Source organism: Olea europaea, chromosome 15 (genome assembly GCF_002742605.1).
Source record: "Olea europaea var. sylvestris chromosome 15, O_europaea_v1, whole genome shotgun sequence".
NCBI classification, from domain to species: Eukaryota; Viridiplantae; Streptophyta; class Magnoliopsida; order Lamiales; family Oleaceae; genus Olea; species Olea europaea.
In genome coordinates, this window is record NC_036251.1 from 1,802,060 (window position 1) to 1,821,571 (window position 19,512).

General features: G+C 36.2%; 1 protein-coding gene and 1 pseudogene across 1 annotated transcript; one reads left to right on the forward strand and one right to left on the reverse strand.

The window, feature by feature from the left end:
- Positions 1-12,225: 12,225 nt before the first annotated feature.
- On the forward strand, positions 12,226-15,937 carry LOC111409790 (annotated as a pseudogene).
- LOC111409789 (protein NRT1/ PTR FAMILY 4.5-like) lies at positions 14,696-18,802 on the reverse strand. Its single transcript, XM_023039826.1, has 6 exons — positions 18,692-18,802; positions 18,409-18,496; positions 18,027-18,244; positions 17,486-17,917; positions 17,025-17,149; positions 14,696-16,188 (listed from the first exon to the last, which is right to left on the reverse strand). Exons 1-6 carry the CDS (start codon positions 18,764-18,766, stop codon positions 15,258-15,260), a joined length of 1,869 nt encoding a protein of 622 aa, XP_022895594.1. The 5' UTR covers positions 18,767-18,802; the 3' UTR covers positions 14,696-15,257.
- Between the last annotated feature and the right edge of the window lie 710 nt (positions 18,803-19,512).

Here is a 19,512-nt window from a genome sequence, read left to right on the forward strand (position 1 = left end):
CAATGTCAGCAAACATAAGTAACATATAGTAGATAAAAATTTAAATGCAGTACACATACCATGCACTGAAGTAGCTAAAACTGTGGGCTCGTTTGCCGCCTGAGCCGTAGGTGGAGTACTTCTAGAGGGAGCTGGGGGGACGAGGGTAGAAATGAAGTCTCTGACCTTCACAAATTCATCGATCACGTGCTGCATGATCTCAAGCTTCACTATGATGAGGCGAATTTCGATGAGCGTTCTTTGATCGAGCAATAGTTCCTCCACCTCATCTCTCGTGAGACTCGCACCAGAGGTTTGACCTTGTTGTACATGAGATGTGGAGGGTGCATGAATGGGAGAAGTACGTCTGTACATGGGGGTAGAGGAATATGTCCCAGTCTGCGGTGTACGAGTGTGGTCATCCTCACTGTGCCCCTCGTCCGTGTCCTCTCCATTGCTGTTTCCACTCTTATCACCTCCGGTCTCCTCACCGGTTCCCTCATCCTCACTGTCGCCCGACTCATCATCGTCCTCGGAGCCTCCTCCACTAGAAACCATTTCGCACTCCCCTCTCGAGTTTTCAACATTCCCCTCGCTGGCCAAAGGATCTGGGTGAAGCTGTGCAGGGATAATGTCCCTTGCAACCTCGTCCAACGCAGGTACAGTACGATCTTCAAACGGCAGGAGGGTGGAGATACATGGTTGCCCAAGCTCGGCTTCGGTGGGACGAAGCGTCGCAGACACATGCAGCTGCAACATAAAGGAACTAAGTGTCACTGAAAATGTAACGAGTAACGACACATGCAGATCGCGTGCATGAAACGCAATCTAATACCTTAATGTTCTTGAAGAATGCATCATATTTCCGTTGCTGCAGCTGTTTGGTACACGTCCAACTCAGAAGTCGTGGGGATTGATGACCCAATCGTCGAGTTTTGGCATTGCCTCGACTGCCCAAATCTGTTACAGCAGATAGTAACTGTGAGTTGAACATTAAAGGAACCAATGACAATACATTTCTGATGAAATAATGAATACGTTGTACAAAATTTGTGTGTAGTACCTACATGGCAATGGGGAAGCCGTGAACTGTATAAGTAACCGCCTTCTCCTTCTTCTTTGTGGCATCTACAAATTTTCGTCCCAGACTGTGTCGGAAGCCCCTTATTAGACGAATGTACGATACTCTACCCCAAGGGTAGGAATAGAACATGTCCAGATCATCCACGATCGACAGCGTGGGAAGTTCAATACCGGGATGGCTATCTGGAGCATTGAACACTCCTTCGATGATTAGAGCAAGCTCGAGCTTGTACTGATCTGCCCGGGGCGTCGACGGCCGGAGAAATGCCTTCTCAAGTTCGTCACACGAAATCCTGTCCGTTGATTTGAAGTATTTATCCTTCAACCTCTTCTTTTGTAGAACTCGGTCCATTGCAGCGTCATCTGGAAGAGGACCACAATTAAACCCGTGACGAGAGCATACTCTTGCAGGCCAAACCTGGCTAAGTGGCCTTGCACTTTAAACCATATTTCGCAGTCCTTTTCAGTTCGTATGCAACGGAAAATGAGCTGCCGGATTAGTTGGGCTGAGAATTGTAGATCTCGAACCTCGGATAAGAACCCTAGGCATGAGTTACGGAAGTTCGTACGCTGTCCGTCATCGAAATGCTCCAGGACTGTTTTCACGTACCGTAGATTGCTTCGCTGTGAGATGTGGGCCCTCAGCCGCGCATTCTTTGGAACCAGATATTCAAAATCCATCCACCCTCATGCAGTTTAACATAAATTTAATACGTTAGATGGTAGTATTTGAAGACACACGACACATCGGGACGGAAATAATAGAACCACATTTAGACGGACAAGGTGCAATGACGAATCAATCAACAAATGTCCGCATCATAGCATTGCAATTATGTTAATGCAAAAGCACACATGCAATGTTGGCACCAATAAACAAATTGTGAGATCATACATTTGAGTAATAGTAATGCGAAACACACGTACGATGTTGTAACGACGGATCAATGAACAAAATCGTGACATCATAGCATAACAGTATTTTAAATGCGAAACTTACGCGCACTGTCGGTACCAAATTTCAACTTGCATAACTAGGGAACAAATGAACTGTCATTCCCCACGGTTCAACGGTGGACAAGCTCATCTGTTAAGAATTACTGAGGCTAATTGTCGGGAACGACAGTTCATCTGTCGATTATTCCATCTGTCGAGATTTTCTGTTGCGAATTGTCGGGAACGACACTTTGGTGGTAAGTGATTTAAGAGCTATGCATGTAGGAAGGTTAACACTTCATGTCGAAGGACAGGCATGAAGAGTGATAGTGTAAAATATTGTGTACATTTTGGAAGTAGTGCATGATACAGTTCTCAACGTGCAAATACGATAAGTACACCTCAACAGCCATGTCCAGACTATAAAACAGCAGCTCTGAGTAAGACAATAACAATTCAAGACAATATCAATTGAAGACAACAACGTGCAAATATGCTAATCCAAAACACCAGCTCTGACTAAGACAATAGCAATTCAAGACAAAATTGTAGTAAGCAAAACATATCTAATATTAGGAAGTACAAAACAGCTTGGAGCACTCACGAATCACAATTCCCTGCCCTCTTCTTCCTTTCCTCTTCTCAGCAACACCTTGAGCCTCCTTCTAAGCCAATTTCACATTGGCCACTGTGCCTGGAAAATGTAAATTAATCAACTCACATTTCCAACTGTAAACACTCAAAACTTCTGAAATTCAAAAGTTATGTCATTGTCAAAGAGTTTATTCATGTGTAATCAATTTACATCATTCCACTTTACTTGACAAATAGCGACTGTGGGAGGAAGGGGGAGGGAGAGAAGGCAACAAATCTGTAGAGAGGCGAGAAAAGTCTTCAAATTTTTAGGGTTGGGATAAAAATGTTCCACATTTTTTGTATTTATATTTATGGCTTGAAATCTTTCAAAATCCATCAAATTCTATCTAATTAACGAAATCCTTTTAAATCAACTAGTAATCGAGGACACCTAAATTTATAAGTATTTCTAAATATTATAAGTCTAATATTGTATCATAAAACAACAAAGTCAAAATTTCTTAATAGTACTTTATAGAAAATTGTACAGAAAGATAGTATTATAATTGTGATAAAAATGTATCAAATATACCTCTCCTGAGCTTGAGGAGGCAACAAAGAATATCTGGAGAATGAAAAACATTGAAATTTCTATGCCTGCTAGGTTGCGAGAGAGTTCCTCAACCTGTTTGCTCTGATACTGCAGTGACATTTGCAAATGAATGTCATAAAAGTATAAATCTTATTCATGCCATAAAAGCTCTAAAAGAATTGGTTATTCTTCCAGGAGATAAGTCATTATGCATTACAAACGTTCAAACCTTGTTCAAGCCATAAAACCTCTAAAAAAATATTGTTCAATCTCCAGGCTGGTTACAAAAAATTATACATCAAAAGAAACTACTCCTTTTGATGAGTTTGATGAGTCAATACATTAAAAAATGACCATTGCCAAGAAAACTATACGTAAATCAAACACAACTGAACAAAAAATAACAAATCCTCAACTTCCAGTTTTGTTTACCTAATGCTAGGAGTGTCAATACCATACTCACGTTTATGCGCATGAAATAAGTACAATATTAATCCGATAAGTTAGCAGTCAATAACATCAAATCTCCAAAGGCCATAATAAACAGATAAGTATCACAACTATTACACAGTATATATTAATAAATAGAGGAAAAACCATGTAAACCATCCTTTTATTTCATAGTGGCCAAATATGTGAATTTGTCTACCTAAATTTCTTTATCATCAAACCATATGGCCTGGCCTCAACAAATAAACTAAGTGTGGAAAACAACATATGGGGAAAAAAAGGACTATTAGCAGATAGAGTACTGACACTGACATATTACTGTTAGATCCTTAAGATAACCCCAGACTGATTGGTGCCATCAGAACAACAAATGAACTTCAGACACTGTACAAATAAGTCGACCACTGAAAGGTATCGATTGCTCCCTAACTAATATTATACCAATAAAAAACATAATCTGCTTGGTACTTTCAGTAACACGAAATTAAATATATATTGATTATGCTACAGTTGTCAACAAATAGTCAAAAGATTAATAAATAAACAAGCATATAAAATATAAAAAATCATTCTTTCTTAGCATGTTAGAACGAAACGCTTTGCTTCAGATGGCTGAGATTTGCAGGAGCTGGAGGGGTTAAAAAGAATAAGTTATCAGCAACTAGAAAATTGAAACTATGACCGAATGGAAATGAAGAACTCTAATTGGTAAAAACCTATATTCCACATGACTACAGGGAAATTTTTTAATTTACTACAGACTCGTGTATTTAGATTTAATAATTACCTTGTGCAATGCTCTCTCAAATTCTTCAACATTGACAAGCTAATTTTATCATCCCTCTGAATGACATCATCGCCTCTTGCAAACACAATATAAGGGATTAAAATTGACAGCACAAGACAATTGATAGCAAAAAGAGATAAACAATAAACCATTATTGTGGCATTCAAAACCAATTAAAGAAAAATGATTATATTGATCCATATATAATATGTTACATACACGAGTCTGAACTGAAAAATCCTTAAGTAAGGGAGTACATTATGTCAGACGTTGCCATGCAAGAAGTGTCAAAGACAGATTCTTCAGGAATGGAAGAGCCAAAGAAGAAATGTCGGTTTGCACAATTCTGATTCAAAAACAGAGGTAATGAATTGTATGTCCTCGATTGGGATAAAAGTGTTCCACAGTTTTTGTATTTATATTTATGGCTTGAAATCTTTCAAAATCCATCAAATTCTATCTAATTAACGAAATCCTTTTAAATCAACTAGTAATCGAGGACACCTAAATTTATAAGTATTTCTAAATATCTCGATTGAGGACACCCACATTTTAATGAATTATATTTTACTCTAAATTGAGGATATAGAGTTTTAAAATCCATCAAACTCTATATTGAGGACACCCCACTTAATCTTTCTCCTTTCCTCAACTACTTCTATAGACGAAGTTTAACGAGCATACTGCCATACGTAAATGCAGTGTATTTATGAGTGAATAAGACCCAGTCACTATCACTTATCAAAACATTAAAAGAAATACAACAATTTCATCAAGATACACTTTATAAATATTATCTCTACATCCTAGTAGAGAATCAAACAATGATTTTATCGATGATTAAGCAACATATCATGACCAACTGAAGATCAGTTTAGCAGGGATCAGTAAGAATACTGAATTATTTTAGAAAGCATTTCATAACACTGAAAATTGAAATTCGAAATCCAAATACCATGTAAAACTTTTTTAACCACTTCATTGCACATGCTTCAAAATTGTTTGTCAATCATAAATGTGTAATAGATATATGTAAAACTCATTCCACATATCACATAAAAGTGAAAATAAAACATTAATCATAACTCATAAATGATAAATCAAAAAATGAACTAAAGGAACAAAAACTGCAAAAAAAAAAAAAAAAAAAAAAAAAAAAAAAAAAAAAAAAAAAAAAAAAAAAAACAAAAACAAAAAAAACAGAGAGAGAGAGAGAGAGAGGCAGGAGGCTCACGAGTCACGGACTCATGGAGTCTGTTGTCACAGAGACGATGCAGTGGGCCAGTGGCAGAGACCAGAGAGGCTGTGGGTCAGAGTCGGCGGCAAGAAAAAATCGAACCGCAGATTTCCAAAATTTTCAAAGCCGGTGTCTCGAGGCAGCAACGACGAGCGATCTCACCGACGATCGATGACGGCGATTTGGCCAGAAAATAAAGGAGCCGACCAGTGAGACAGAGGCGGCGTGCGTGAGAATGTGAAAGGCAGAGACGAGAGGGAAATGGAGAAGTAAAAATTGGAAAAATTAGGTTTGCAATTGCATTTTCTTTCGTCTCACGTCAATTCAGATTTCCCATTCTGACACAATACACATAACACAAGTTTGATATTCAAATATTTCAGAGGGGCAAAAATGTCATAAATTGATATTTTTGATAGCAAATTTAAAATGTGACAATTTTGATAAAGCAAACCCAATTTTTGATACCCAATAAAATTTTCTCAATAAATTATAACTCTTTCACAAATTCGATTGTGGAGATTGATATCTACGATTTCAATTCAATAACCAATAATTGTACGAAACTCAATTACTTCTTGATTCCCATTTGTAATTTCTTTTTTCTTTTTTTTTTTTGGTGAAAATCGCCTGCCCTTATTGGAATAAAATAGCCCTTGTTTGAGCTCCATTTTTGTTAAAAAATGTATTTTGAACAGTGTATTGATAGAAAATGTATGGTTAAAACTAAGGAAAAAATTTGAATTTACGTTTAATATTATTTTATTGAAAAATGAGCGATTAAAATGGTCCAAATACTATTCTAAAATTCAATTATCGTATTAGTAAAATCTATGAAACCCACAAAAATTGTCGTAGAATGACGTTGATTTAGGGAGAAGCGTAAAATAGCAGACTACCACAACAATGAGCACTCACGGGGTACTTTTTCAAAAGGTCAAGTCAACAATACCATTTTTCTACATTGATCAAAATGTTTTTGTCATTCACCAAAATGGCCTCGTAATGCATAAAAGACAAAATTACCTTTATGTTGTTACATAATTACAAAAATATGGTATTGTTGAAAAGACTATTATATCTTTTTAAATTACAATGAATTTTAAACACTTCATACTTTAAATTTCAAAATCAAATCACTTTTTTATCTGTTTACTCCACATAGATAGAAACTATTTCATTTTTCATCTGCTTCAACCTTGAAATCTCATAAATTTATCAAACGCTCAACAAAAAAATATTATTTCTAGCCAACACTTCGAATCGGTAAATATATTTATGTATTTTTAATTTCATTTTCGTTGAATTAGTAAATTGTTTTACTTGTTAAATATTATTTTTACATAGGCAGATAAATTTTTACAATTTTAGATAGATCTATAATTTTTTAAAGCAAAAACGAAAAAAAATCCATCTGAGCAAGTCTCAATAGTTGGCCCGTCGCCTAGGCCGGCATCGCCTAGGATCGACTGAATCCAACCGGCTAGGCCACCTGTCGGGTTGGACGACTTTTGAAGCTCTTTTTATCTCCTAATTATATATATATTTTTAAAAATTATGTTTTCTAATGCAGATATGTAATCAGCTGCAGTTTCGATTTGTTACTTTGGTGAATTTGAAATGATCGATGGGTGTAGAAATGCACAAATGAAAGACGTGGTGCTACTATAATTGCGATAAGATCGAATACATCGTCTATAGAAATGTACCAGGATTTATAGAACAAGCTCAACGTCAATCTCTATTAGTACAACATGGAATTGAGATTTCTATTTAGCGAGCATACGTCAATTTCAATTTCCCTTGTATTGATTACTTTCGAAGCCGAGATAAAAGTTTTAATTGAATTGAACCAAAATCGCACGACTCCTATTTGCGTAACCTTGTTAAAAAGAATGTCTTCAAGAGTGAACACGAAAATTCAGATGGAAGGGATCGTAATGTGTAATATTTTTGGAACATGATGGAGATAGTTTGCGAGGATGATATGACTATTCCCTAAACAGTTGTTCCTCACCATGATTTCAGTGTTACGCATAGAATTCACTTGATAATTTAAGACAACAAGAATGAAAATGAATTTAGAAATGAGGATTTGATTGCGTTATCCCGTCGGAGACATGAGTCAGGTGGGAGCTCACAAGCTGAAAAGAGTACACGGTCCTCCAATTTTTCCTGTGTAGTTCCTGATGATGAAGATTTGTATGTCGAGCAACTGTTTAAAACAAAGAAAGATTTGCAAGAAGTTGTGCACCAGATTTCTTTAAAACACAATTTAGAGTTTAAAGTGAAGAGATCAAACAAGTCGACGTATACAGTCATCTACATTGACAACAATTGTCATTGGCATTTACGAGCAACGAAGATGAACACGAATGAGTTCTTTATAGTTCGTAAGTATGCATGGAAACATACTTGCGAAGTTGGTATTCGTCGAAATAATCATGGGCAAGCCAAATCATGGTTCATTGGTCAACAAGTAATGCACAAGTTTCAAGATCCATGAATGATCTATATACCTTCGAATATCATTAATGGCGTTCGTCGAGATTGTGGGATGGTTATGAGCTATCAGAAGGTCTGGAAGGTTAAGGAATGCTCATTGGAGGACTTAATAGGTTCGGTTGATGACATTTGTGCTAAATTAACAAAGTATTGCTATAACATGGAGACAACTAATCCAGCACGCACCTAATGCAGTTATTATTATATGTTAATTATTGGATAGTATCGTATGCCGAAACAATATTTTCTGGCCAAATGAAGTCGAATGAGAAGTTCCTGACCATATTTTTCCACTTAATAATGTGTTGCCACCTAGAGTTAGACCACGTACTCTTGGATGTAGACGCATGTCTAGAATACCATATACTAGAGAATTTTTCCAACCTCGTAAGTGCGGAAGGTGTGGTGCAATAGAGCATACTTGTCGATTTTGTATAAGTTAGATTTTTCTACATAACAACTTCCTGGATGTGTAATACAACACTCCATCTCCGTATTTACTATTTTCATATGAGCATCTAAATTTAACGTTGGTTATTTAGTGGAATAGTACATTATTTAATAGTTTTTTGTGTTCAAGTATTTGACTTCCCATATTAAATTTAAATTGATAGTTTCAAATCATTATATGTCAATATTTTTATATAAATTTGATAATATTTATAATTATCTTATAATTGTTTTAAATATTCAATGTATAATGTTTAAATAAATTTGACAATAAAGTCCTTGTCTAGATATATAAAACTCCTTTTTGGTATTCTTTCAAGATTATTAGTGACAAAAGTTTGAATAATAAATGGAAGAAAATCTTCAAACAACAAAACTTTTTTTTTTTTTTTTTTTAAGGTTATGACACGTGATTTTCACACTACTATATGCAAGACATAGATTATTTAATTTAATTATTTAATATATAATTTATTTTTTTATTTAAATATTTCATTATTTATATTTCATTTACTTATTTTAATTGTTTAATTTATATTTAGTTTACTTGTTTATTTAAATATTTCATTAACTATTTTAATTGGTTACGTATATTATTTACTCAATATTTAATTAGTTATTTTAATTACATATCTTAATTGTTTATTTAATATTTAATATAATTTTTATTTAAATATTTCATTAATTATCTAAATTGGTTATGTATATCATTTATTTAATATTTAAATACGTTATTCAACCTATAATATGTACATAAATTTGACAATATTTATAATTATCTCATAATTAAAAAAATTCAATGTAGAATATTCATATAAATTTGAAAATATTTACAATTATCTTATAATTAAAAAATCAAGGTATAACATTTACATAAATTTGACAATATTTTCAATTATCTCGTAATTAAAAAAATTAATGTATAACATTTATATAAATTTGACAATATTTACAATTACCTCATAATTACAAAAAAATATACAATATTTATCGATCACAATTAAGTTTTTATAAATTGCACGTTAACTTATTCCTCAGAATCTGTATCTACGATTGGTTGAATTCATAAATTTTATGTGCTATACTAAAAAATTCAATGTACTATGACGAACATGCCACAATCGCCCCTACAATTGAAAATAATTGTTAATTCAGTACCGTGTAGCTAAAAACTAATATATAAATAAAAAAAAAATTACAACCACTTACAATATGGACTGTCTCGTCGTTGTCCTGTTCCACACGATAACTAGTCTGTCTTGCACATTCACCCCCGCATGTCTAGCCATCAGAGAAACAATCACAGCCACCGGCTCCAAGTTTTGCTCAAGCTAACCCTGTGTCAGATATGAATGATTGGGGTCATACACATATAGAATCGAGTCAACGAAGACGATTTCCAGGGCAATGCAGTGATGATTCACGATTACTGAAATGTACATATACGTACAACCCTCCCATGGTTTTCATCAGGGCCACATCTTCCGTCGTATATGAAAAAAGTGACTCAAATATAGCATCTGATGCCCACAACGAATCATCATACCCCATATGACCATCTGCTCCATCACTCCCTCACCCAAGAAAATCGCCAATCCCTTCGTCATCTCCTCCATCCCGAAAGCCGCCAGTCCCTCGTAGGCCTGCTATGTCACCTTGCATCATTGTGATCTTAGCATGAATGTCTCCTAACTCGGCTCGTAGCATTGCAAAATCATCTCGTAATTCCACCATGTTGCCTCTCATCTTCCTCATAAATGCAGTCGGGACTTTGAACAAATCATCCATCGAAGCATTGTGACTATGTGCAGGAGGTGATCTCCTTGACGGAGGTAGTATCGTTGGTGGAGGTGATCTCCTTGATGGAGATGATATTGGACGGTGCTCCTAAAAAAACGAATACTACAAATAAATAACTTAATTAAAAAAATCAAAACGACAATCAACAAATTATGTTCAATTAACATACCTCATCTCGATCCACGCATGACTCGGACACCTGATCATCTGGCACAGTTAGAATAGACAATCCACAGAGAAAACTTTGACCTTCTTCGATGATTGACGGTATCAACTTCGTGAGGGCTTCAAGCTGACACATTGATATTTCACCGAGTTAATGGTCATATATCAAGATTTCGAAAAGACGTAAAATATAAATTGTAAATGTATAATACGTACCCCATGATCGTCGAAAAGAGCTGATAATTGTTTAACAAGTGGCTTGTTTTGTGCTCACCAGCGATGCATAAAAAATTAGTATGTCTCCACTCTCATCGCATATCGACTGGCCAAGATGAAGACAGTCTCATACATTATTATATATAGACTTTAATAAAAAAATGTAGATAATTCATTATATTAAACATTTACCTGCAAAGCCAACGACATGCCATATGTATTGTACTTGCGCTTGGACCTACTCTCTTTAGGCATCGAATACCCCCTACTGAAGATATGCAAGGTATCCGTAAAACGCCTCTATCTCCATGGATAGTTGTTGGAGGTATCAATGTCATTAATGACCTCCAAATGAAAAATGTTAATTGACGTCTTCTTGTGATGACATCTGAGTATACTCTTGAAGATGAGCACCAAGCCCAGCTTCAACTTGTTAGATATTTGGTCACATTCGCTAAATTTTCTACCAATTGCGCCAGAGCCACTATCGTCTACCCATGAAAATATTCATTTAGAAACCTCCAGTTTCTCGAAAATACTGGCCATCGATGCTCCTTCCCCCATACAACTCAATCGAGTGATAAGTACAAACTCGAATACTTAATATTTCATTACTTTATTTAATTATTTATTTTAATGACTTATCTAATATTTATTTTTATTTAAATATTTCATCAATTATTTTAATTGTTTATATATACTTAATATTTTAATTTATTTATTTTAATTACTTATTTAATATTTAATTTAATTTTTTCTCGACTTTTTAAATAATTATTTAAATACAAATAATATACATAAACAATTAAAATAATTATTTAAATAAATAATTAAATATTAATTAAAATCATTATTTAAATAAAAATTAATTATTTAAATATAAAAAATTAGAATAATTATTTAAATTTAAAATAAAATAAAATTTATATAAAAAGGGTTGAGACGTTGGGTCGTCTGGAGGCTCAGCATCTGGATCAATCCAGATGGCCTAGCGTTTGGGCACTGGGCCGTCTAGATCCAAAAGGCGATATCCCTTTACTGTTTGTGTTATCACAGACAGTTGGAAATTTCGGTCATGACAGCGATCTCCGTCACCTAAACTAATAGCAAGAGCGTACCTCTATCACATATCAACATTTTTGCATACTGCAGCATACATTTTTCAACAAATTCAAGAGTAATCATATTTTATTTCAAAATTTAATTGCATATAATAATTTCAATCAACTCACCTGAAATTCCTTTGGTCGGGATCGTCGATTTCTTGGTGTTGATCAGCGTCTAGGCATCGATTTCTCTACAGTAATTTTTTACTCTCTTCTTTCTTTTTCACCGTGTGAGGGTCTAAATGGCAAGTCAATAATTTTTAAAGTTTTGAACATTTTTTCTTTCTTTATTATTATTATTATTTTTTATTTGAAAAAAACCGTCAACGGCCATTTTGGAAAGATGGCCGGTTCATCTTCCACTGATTCCTGGAGCACTCACTACCCAATTCCAGTAGTACCCAAACAGACCCGCATAGGATGGATAGGCATCGCCGTGATGGGCGGCGCCATGGTCTCCCGCCTCATCTCCGCCGGTTATGCCGTCACTATCTACTCCCGCACCCCCTCAAATGCTACTCCTTTACAATTCCAAGGCCCCACCTGGTTTCCTCCCCGGCGGAGCTCGCTGCCCTCAGCGACGTCGTTTTCACCATGGTCGGCCACTCCTCCGACGTTAAACATGTCGTTATGGACACCCTTTTGCCTTCCGTTAACCCCAACACTGTCATCATTGACCACACCAGCAGTCATCCAGCTCTAGCCAGACAAATATACGAATCTGCCCTTGAGAAGCATTGCGACTGTGTTGATGCCCCTGTGTCGGAAGGTGACATCGGGGCTATAGACGGGAAATTGGCAATTTTTGCCGGTGGGTACAAGGTTGTGGTGGAGTGGTTGAGGCCCTTGTTTGATGTACTTGGGAAGGCGACTTATATCGGAGGTAAAAGGACAGAGCTGTAAGATAGAGAATCTGATCACAGTGGGTGCGAGTTTAGTAGGATTGAGTGAAGGGCTGGTGTTTGCAGAGAAGGCGGGGTAGGATCAGGGGAAGTTTATAGAGGCGGTGAGGGATGGAGCTGCCGGATCAATGGCGATGGAGCTGTTTGGGCATAGGATGATTAAAAGGGATTTTAGGCCGGGAGGATTTGTACAGTACATGGTGAAGGACTTGGGGTTGGGAGTGGATGTGGAGGAGGGTGATTAGGACAATGCGAAGGTGTTGCCTGGAGCTGGGCTGTCAAAACAGTTGTTTTCGGGTATGGTGGCTAATGGCGATGACAAGCTTGGCACTCAAGGGATAATTACTGTAATAGAGAGAATAAATGCAAGTTTGATAAATATTAGCCTTTGACATTGCGATGATACCGGCACAAATCAGTGTGGTTAGTATTGCTGCATTCTACTTACTTTGTATTAAGGATTTGGTGATTGCCTATATTTTGTTCAACAAAGTTATAATGGTGTTTCGTGGATTGCTTAACACTTACAATGGCATGCCTGCTTAATACCAACTTGGTGATATAGGATCTTTTGTGTTTTCACATGCAATGTGGAACTTGTTGTATTAATTACTGAAAGTTTTGGGTTTTGATGGTGTACCCGAGTATAATGTTTGCATATGGTACTAACAGGTCAAAGTTATTTTGTATATTGCTTTTAATTTAATAGAAGTTCAGATCTCTGTCTGCCTTGTCAATACAGTATCATCTTTCGAATTTATCTACGTGGTGGGCACTTTGGTGTTGCCTTGTTGGTTTTATGAGGTGAGGAATTTTATGTATTTTCATGTTAGCTTATAGTTGATCTTATTTAGACAGCTTCCATTTGGAACTCTGATGCATAAATGGGTCTCCATGTAGCCTCAGGCAATTTTGTACTTGTCAGATGGTCATCTATTGCTCAAACTCGTGCCCCTGCATCTTACATCTTCTACTCTGATCAGGGGAAGAGTTTTGAGTCTTTGACGAATATTACAATTGAATTTGACACAATGGTAATCTAATCTAAATTGTTAAATTACATTCGGACACATCTCTGATGTGAATGAAATATGTATATTTGAATCCCTTCGAACTTTCTTTAAAGATTCACTATAAAGGTATCTGAGTTTCAAATTTATTTCACTGTGCGAATCCTTTTATGATTTATCTACCACCCCTGCCTCTTGCTCAGATTTTGATGTTATCTGTTCTAAAACAATCATTAATTCTTGGTTTGAGTAACTGAAAATTTCAACTTTTAATTAATTGATTACGAGGGAGGTGGGTGTTGAGGGGTTTGCCAGCGAAGGTTGGAAGTGTTTAGTAAATTGGGGCTGGGGGTTAGATCCAACAGCAAAGGTTGGGGTGGTAGGGAGTGAGATGCAGAGGGAGAGGTAGTGGTAGTGATAATGGTAGTGGAGGTGAAAAGTGGTGGTGTGGTGGGTGATACAGATAATCATTGATAAAAAATTATGAAGATTTATGTTGCTTGATTCATTGGGCTTGGATAAGAGGGTGATTATTGGTTCCAACTTTTCTTGCTCAATTTATGATTGAGATTAGTTTGAGCTCTTTAGGTTAAGAATACGTCTTTGTTTAGCTAGGTGAGGCCTTTTGTCAAGCCTTACTATTTGATAGATAACTCCATCTATGCAGTGAATGGTAAGGAAAGAGGGAGAGAAAACGAATGAATATCTTCTGCTTGAGTCCGCACGATTTATCTATCTTATTATAAGCGTTGAACCCCCACTTCTTCTTGCTAGAAAATGGGAAAAGACTCAAATAAACATACGAGGCAAACTTTTCACTAAATGTTTAATTAGCAAGGTTCTTTGGGCCCTTTTCTTCTACGAAAGATGGAAAATAGGCTGAAAATATTTTTCTTTCAGCTTTTTTTTTTTTTTTTTTGAATCCCCATCCTTTTGTAAATCACAGCCTTGCTCCTTTTCAACAGAGGTCTTCTTTCCCAACCAACGGTTTGCTACGCTTGTTTGTGCTGTACAATCCCCTCACTTCAATACTTGCTTTACTTTCAATAGGGAGTGAGTCACTTTTCTTCATAATGCCCAAAAGCCTTCTAAACATTTTGATTCAAATTGAGTGCTGCCACACAAACCATTTTGAATTTTCAAAAATCCATTGAATTTACTTAAGAACTCAAATTTTTTACAGAGTTATAGTTGTAACTAAATATCTAAAAGTGAGTCCAATCATATTATGTCAAAAACATTTACACGGCAGTTCATATTCAGATTTATAGTTGTAACTAAATATCTAAAAGTGAGTCCAACCATATTATGTCAAAAACATTTACATGGCAGTTCATATTCAGAACACAACAATGCCAGATACAAAAAGAGGACAAGCCAATTATCTTGAGAGATCTATATGCATATTTGAGCAGTTTGGAGCTTTCATTTCTTGTTCATCTAGTTTGGATATCACCAATTTGTCAATTTTTCCCATCATTTACTTCAGTGTGTTCAGTGGTGGATTCTCCATTTGCGGCCTTGGATTCATCCTCCTCAGCTGTCTTGACGAGTGATACACCACTTATTGATATTGATTTGTCCATGATAGAAACATTGTCTTCTGGTTTGTACTTGTACCATGTTGCCCAATAGAGATAGTTAAAGAAGTTGAGGACACTAAGAATGGCCAGAAACCAGTAGAAGAGATTCAAATTATTCTGGTCCAAGATATGTCCATGCAACCACCCCTGTTTGCTAGGTGTAATTTTCTTGGTCACGGCATTAATGGTGTCAACAAATATAGTGCTCAAGAAGTAGCCAAATGATAGTGAAATCCATGTAAATGAAGTTGAAAGGGATCGCATGCCTGCAGGGGCTTCCTTGTAGAAAAATTCCAACAGCCCAACTAGAGTGAACATATCGGCTATCCCGAAAATGCCATATTGAAACGATAACCAAAAGAGACTAATGGGCTTTAATGGATTCTCCAAGGATTGGTGCTTTCTCTTCACTTCCACTAGGGCTGCAACTGCCATGGACAGGGCTGAAAGGACCAAACCGACCCCTACACGTTGAAGTTGGGTAATCCCTGATCGATGCTTGGTAATTTTGCGCGCAAATGGCACAAAAGTAAATTCATAGATGGGGATAAGGATGATCATGAAGATTAGGGGGATTATAGGTATTGATGGAGCAGGGACTTCTAATGAGCCGAGTTTTCGGTCCATTGTGTTACCTTGCTGCACTGAGAAGGTTTGTAGTTGTGCCAGACATGTATTCATTATAATTGTGCTGGCTATGATAGGTAACATTCTTGTCAACACCTTTACTTCTTCAACCTGCGTCACTGTGCAGACTGTCCATGGCAAGGGCTCGGCATCATTGTGAAGAATTGCAGCTTTGTCAAGGGATCTGGATCAGGCCGTGTAATCTTGAGGAATCAGCAACCATTAGCAAAAAAAGAAATGCATTAAGGTACGTAATCTTTATGCATCTTTTCCAGTTTACTCATTATCTTGATGATTTAAGTTGCATGCTTTAAAATTATGTCAAAGATTTGAATTGGGGTTCACTTCAATGAAAAAATTGAGGTAGTTTTGAAGCTTCTCCATTTTTCCCTGCAACCGCAGTAGATTATTAGACTGGAGGGTTAATTTAATCGAGTAACTTTACATTCTAAGCTTATTGTCTGTTTTGTACTTATATGTTCATATAACACCCTTAAGTCCACCTTAATACAATTTCGGAATTTCCTCTAATCCTTTCCACAAATCGTAAATGGTGTACAAAACGCAGCCTGGATGTTTATTTCGTACACATTACTACATGGGACATAACAATATTAAGCCCCTGTTTGGCTTAGGTGAAAATCAGATTTTTAGTAGCTTTTAATAAAAATTGATAGAATATGTGGTTGAAAAGTTGTGGATTCTATAAAATATGTTGTTAAAATTAATTGTTGAATTTGACTTAAATTATTAACAAACTTTTTAGTTGAACCAAACAGGGTTTGAGCAAGATAAAACAAGACAACTAAAATCTTTTTCCTTGTACTTTCGAGTCCCGTCCTACTTAATAAACATACCGTTAGAGGATAATTTTGTCTTATTCGCTCCATAGGCTAAAATGGCACCTGTTTTGTATCAATGCGACTATGATGCAGTTAAATCCAAGTGGGGGTGGGTTCAAGAAGGAGATTACTGCTTTCTCCAATAATAATTAGCTCGACAAGAAAATAAATAAAGTACCTAAACTGTTCAGTATGAGCAATCTTGGCCTCTGTGGAAGCTGATTCTCTCTCATTAATCTCATACAATTCACTGGCGCTCTCTGGAGGTGGCAACTTTCTATTCTTTATTGCCACAATAATAACCTGAGAATCGGGATTAAGAAAAAAATGACTTGAGAACCTTTTTATTTTTATTTTATTTTATTATTATTATTATCTTAAATTGTGATATAATAGATTAGCCATGACATTAAATTGTGATATAATAGATAAACAAATCACGTGTCAGCGTATCTCACATGTATCGTGCACGTGTGTGTCGGTGCATCATACACTCTAAGCCTCTCTGAAATAGGACCTGGCCTAGCTGATTTGACACCATTAATTTGAATGTATGGATGGTGCAGTCAGCATTGAAATCTTAAATATTTGAAAATAGGCAAAATGTGTGCACGAGCATGTGACGGAGGGGATAGATACCTGTGCGATTCTTACTAGAGGGCTTTCTTCAGGGGCTTGAAGGCGGTAGAAAGGCTTTCCGAGGGCAAGAATGATAAAACCAACAAATGCACTCACAAGAGTTATGAGAAAACCCTTCCACCAGTTATGGTTATTCTTGTTTGTGCTAATGTAAACTATGACAGTGACTCCAACTAATGAACCAGTTACCGTACTGAGCAAGAGCCAATTGAAATAACTTGCAAGACCCTTGGCTTCCTTTGGGTCCTTCTGATCAAATTGATCAGCACCAAGTGCAGGAAGTGACCCCCTAACCCCACCTGATCCCAGTGCAAACAAACACAGGGATGCATAGAACATGATTGCTGGTCTACCTGTCATACAATTTGACTTGCCACAAGATGCTGGTTGCAACTTCTCGTCATGTGCTTGAATTGTCATCATCATTAGAGCCTAAGGAAATTAATGAATACAAACTCATTTCTCAGGATTTGGGACTTGCTATGAAAGAAAGTATAGGCAGAAAAGAGTACTGAGGAGAAAACAGGGGAAAGAAGCTAACCAATATCTCTACCGTCCCAAAAATCAGACTAGTGTGGAATCTGTTTATATAAGTGTCCGAAATGAAGCCACCCACAACAGATAGCAAGAAGGCTGATCCCATCAAGTTTGTGAGAGTATTAGCAGCACCAGATAGATCAAAATGCAGCTTGAGCCAGAAATACAGCACCAAGCTCGCTATGTTTGCAACAAAACCTGTGTTCTCCAATGCCACCGTACCTTTAAACGTACGAAATATAGATGCAATGTACAGATTTATGTAGTCAGAAATCTTTACTTACATCTTCGGTAATGAGGATTGGATAACAATGAACAGTATTAGTGTAGAAAAATGAGTTAAATTATTGTACATTATACTTTTCAGTTGGAGTTCTTGGTTTTACCGTAAATGAAAGAAGTTGCTTTGAATCCTCCTTTCACTTGTACTTTCCATGGGTATAGAGTATTGTACTCCGGCTTAGCTTCTTCTGCCTGTTTGGATGACATAATACATTAGTGGCATACCCTGTAAAGTGGACTGAATAGTACTCGATGATATCAGACTAGAAATTAAGTTAAAATTCTATTCATTGTCGTGTTCAATCCAACCTAGTACTGCATGCATACCAAACTTACTCTAGACGATATAAACTCCGTGTGGGAGTGGTAGGTATTAGAAATACGTACCATGGATGGGAGCTTGGCAGTGAATATGTTTAGGATGGAAATGTGAATATGTGAAAGGGGGGTTTGCTTGATCATATATATAGGGTAGAGGGCTTGTATATAACATCCATTAGCATCTCATTGGTCGCCTTCTTGTTCTCACTGTCGTTTTTCTCCTATCTGTTTCTCTATATATTTATATATGTACAAAAATATATCACGGTTGGGTTTAATGTTTACTTCCGCAAGGCCTTGCTAGTGGGAAGGTGATACCATGATAGATATTTCATATATATATGTATGTATAGAAATACTTTAGACCCTCGTGTTCGATGGCAATTAATATTTGACTCTTTACCCTTGTACCCTCCTTTTAAACAGTTCATTACAATCTTGCATGTAAAGAAATTAATTCAAGAGGATGACATTTTTCAGCCATAATATTATTTTCACTTTTAATTTTGTTGAGGCCATTCAGTTTTGAAATTATCGAAGATTGTGGGAGGGCTTATCAGTAAGATGGACTTTTTACGCGCTTTTATTCAGTCATACTTTTGATTTTATTGAGTATAATATAAGCGATTAACTTATTTTGCCTTGCGAAATAAAAGTCGTCAAGGAGTTGCTCCTCGAGATAGTTGGCAATTTATCTAATAATCCGATCACCATCAACTTAGAATCTCACACTTTAGGAGAAAATAATCTTCATGAAAATGACCTTATATATAGTATTATTATTTACCAGTCATATTACTTATATCCAGCCATTTTAGTTGTAGAAGTGCATTCAAGGTCATGAACTTGAGGAAATTAAATATATTTGGCTAGAATATGACCCCATG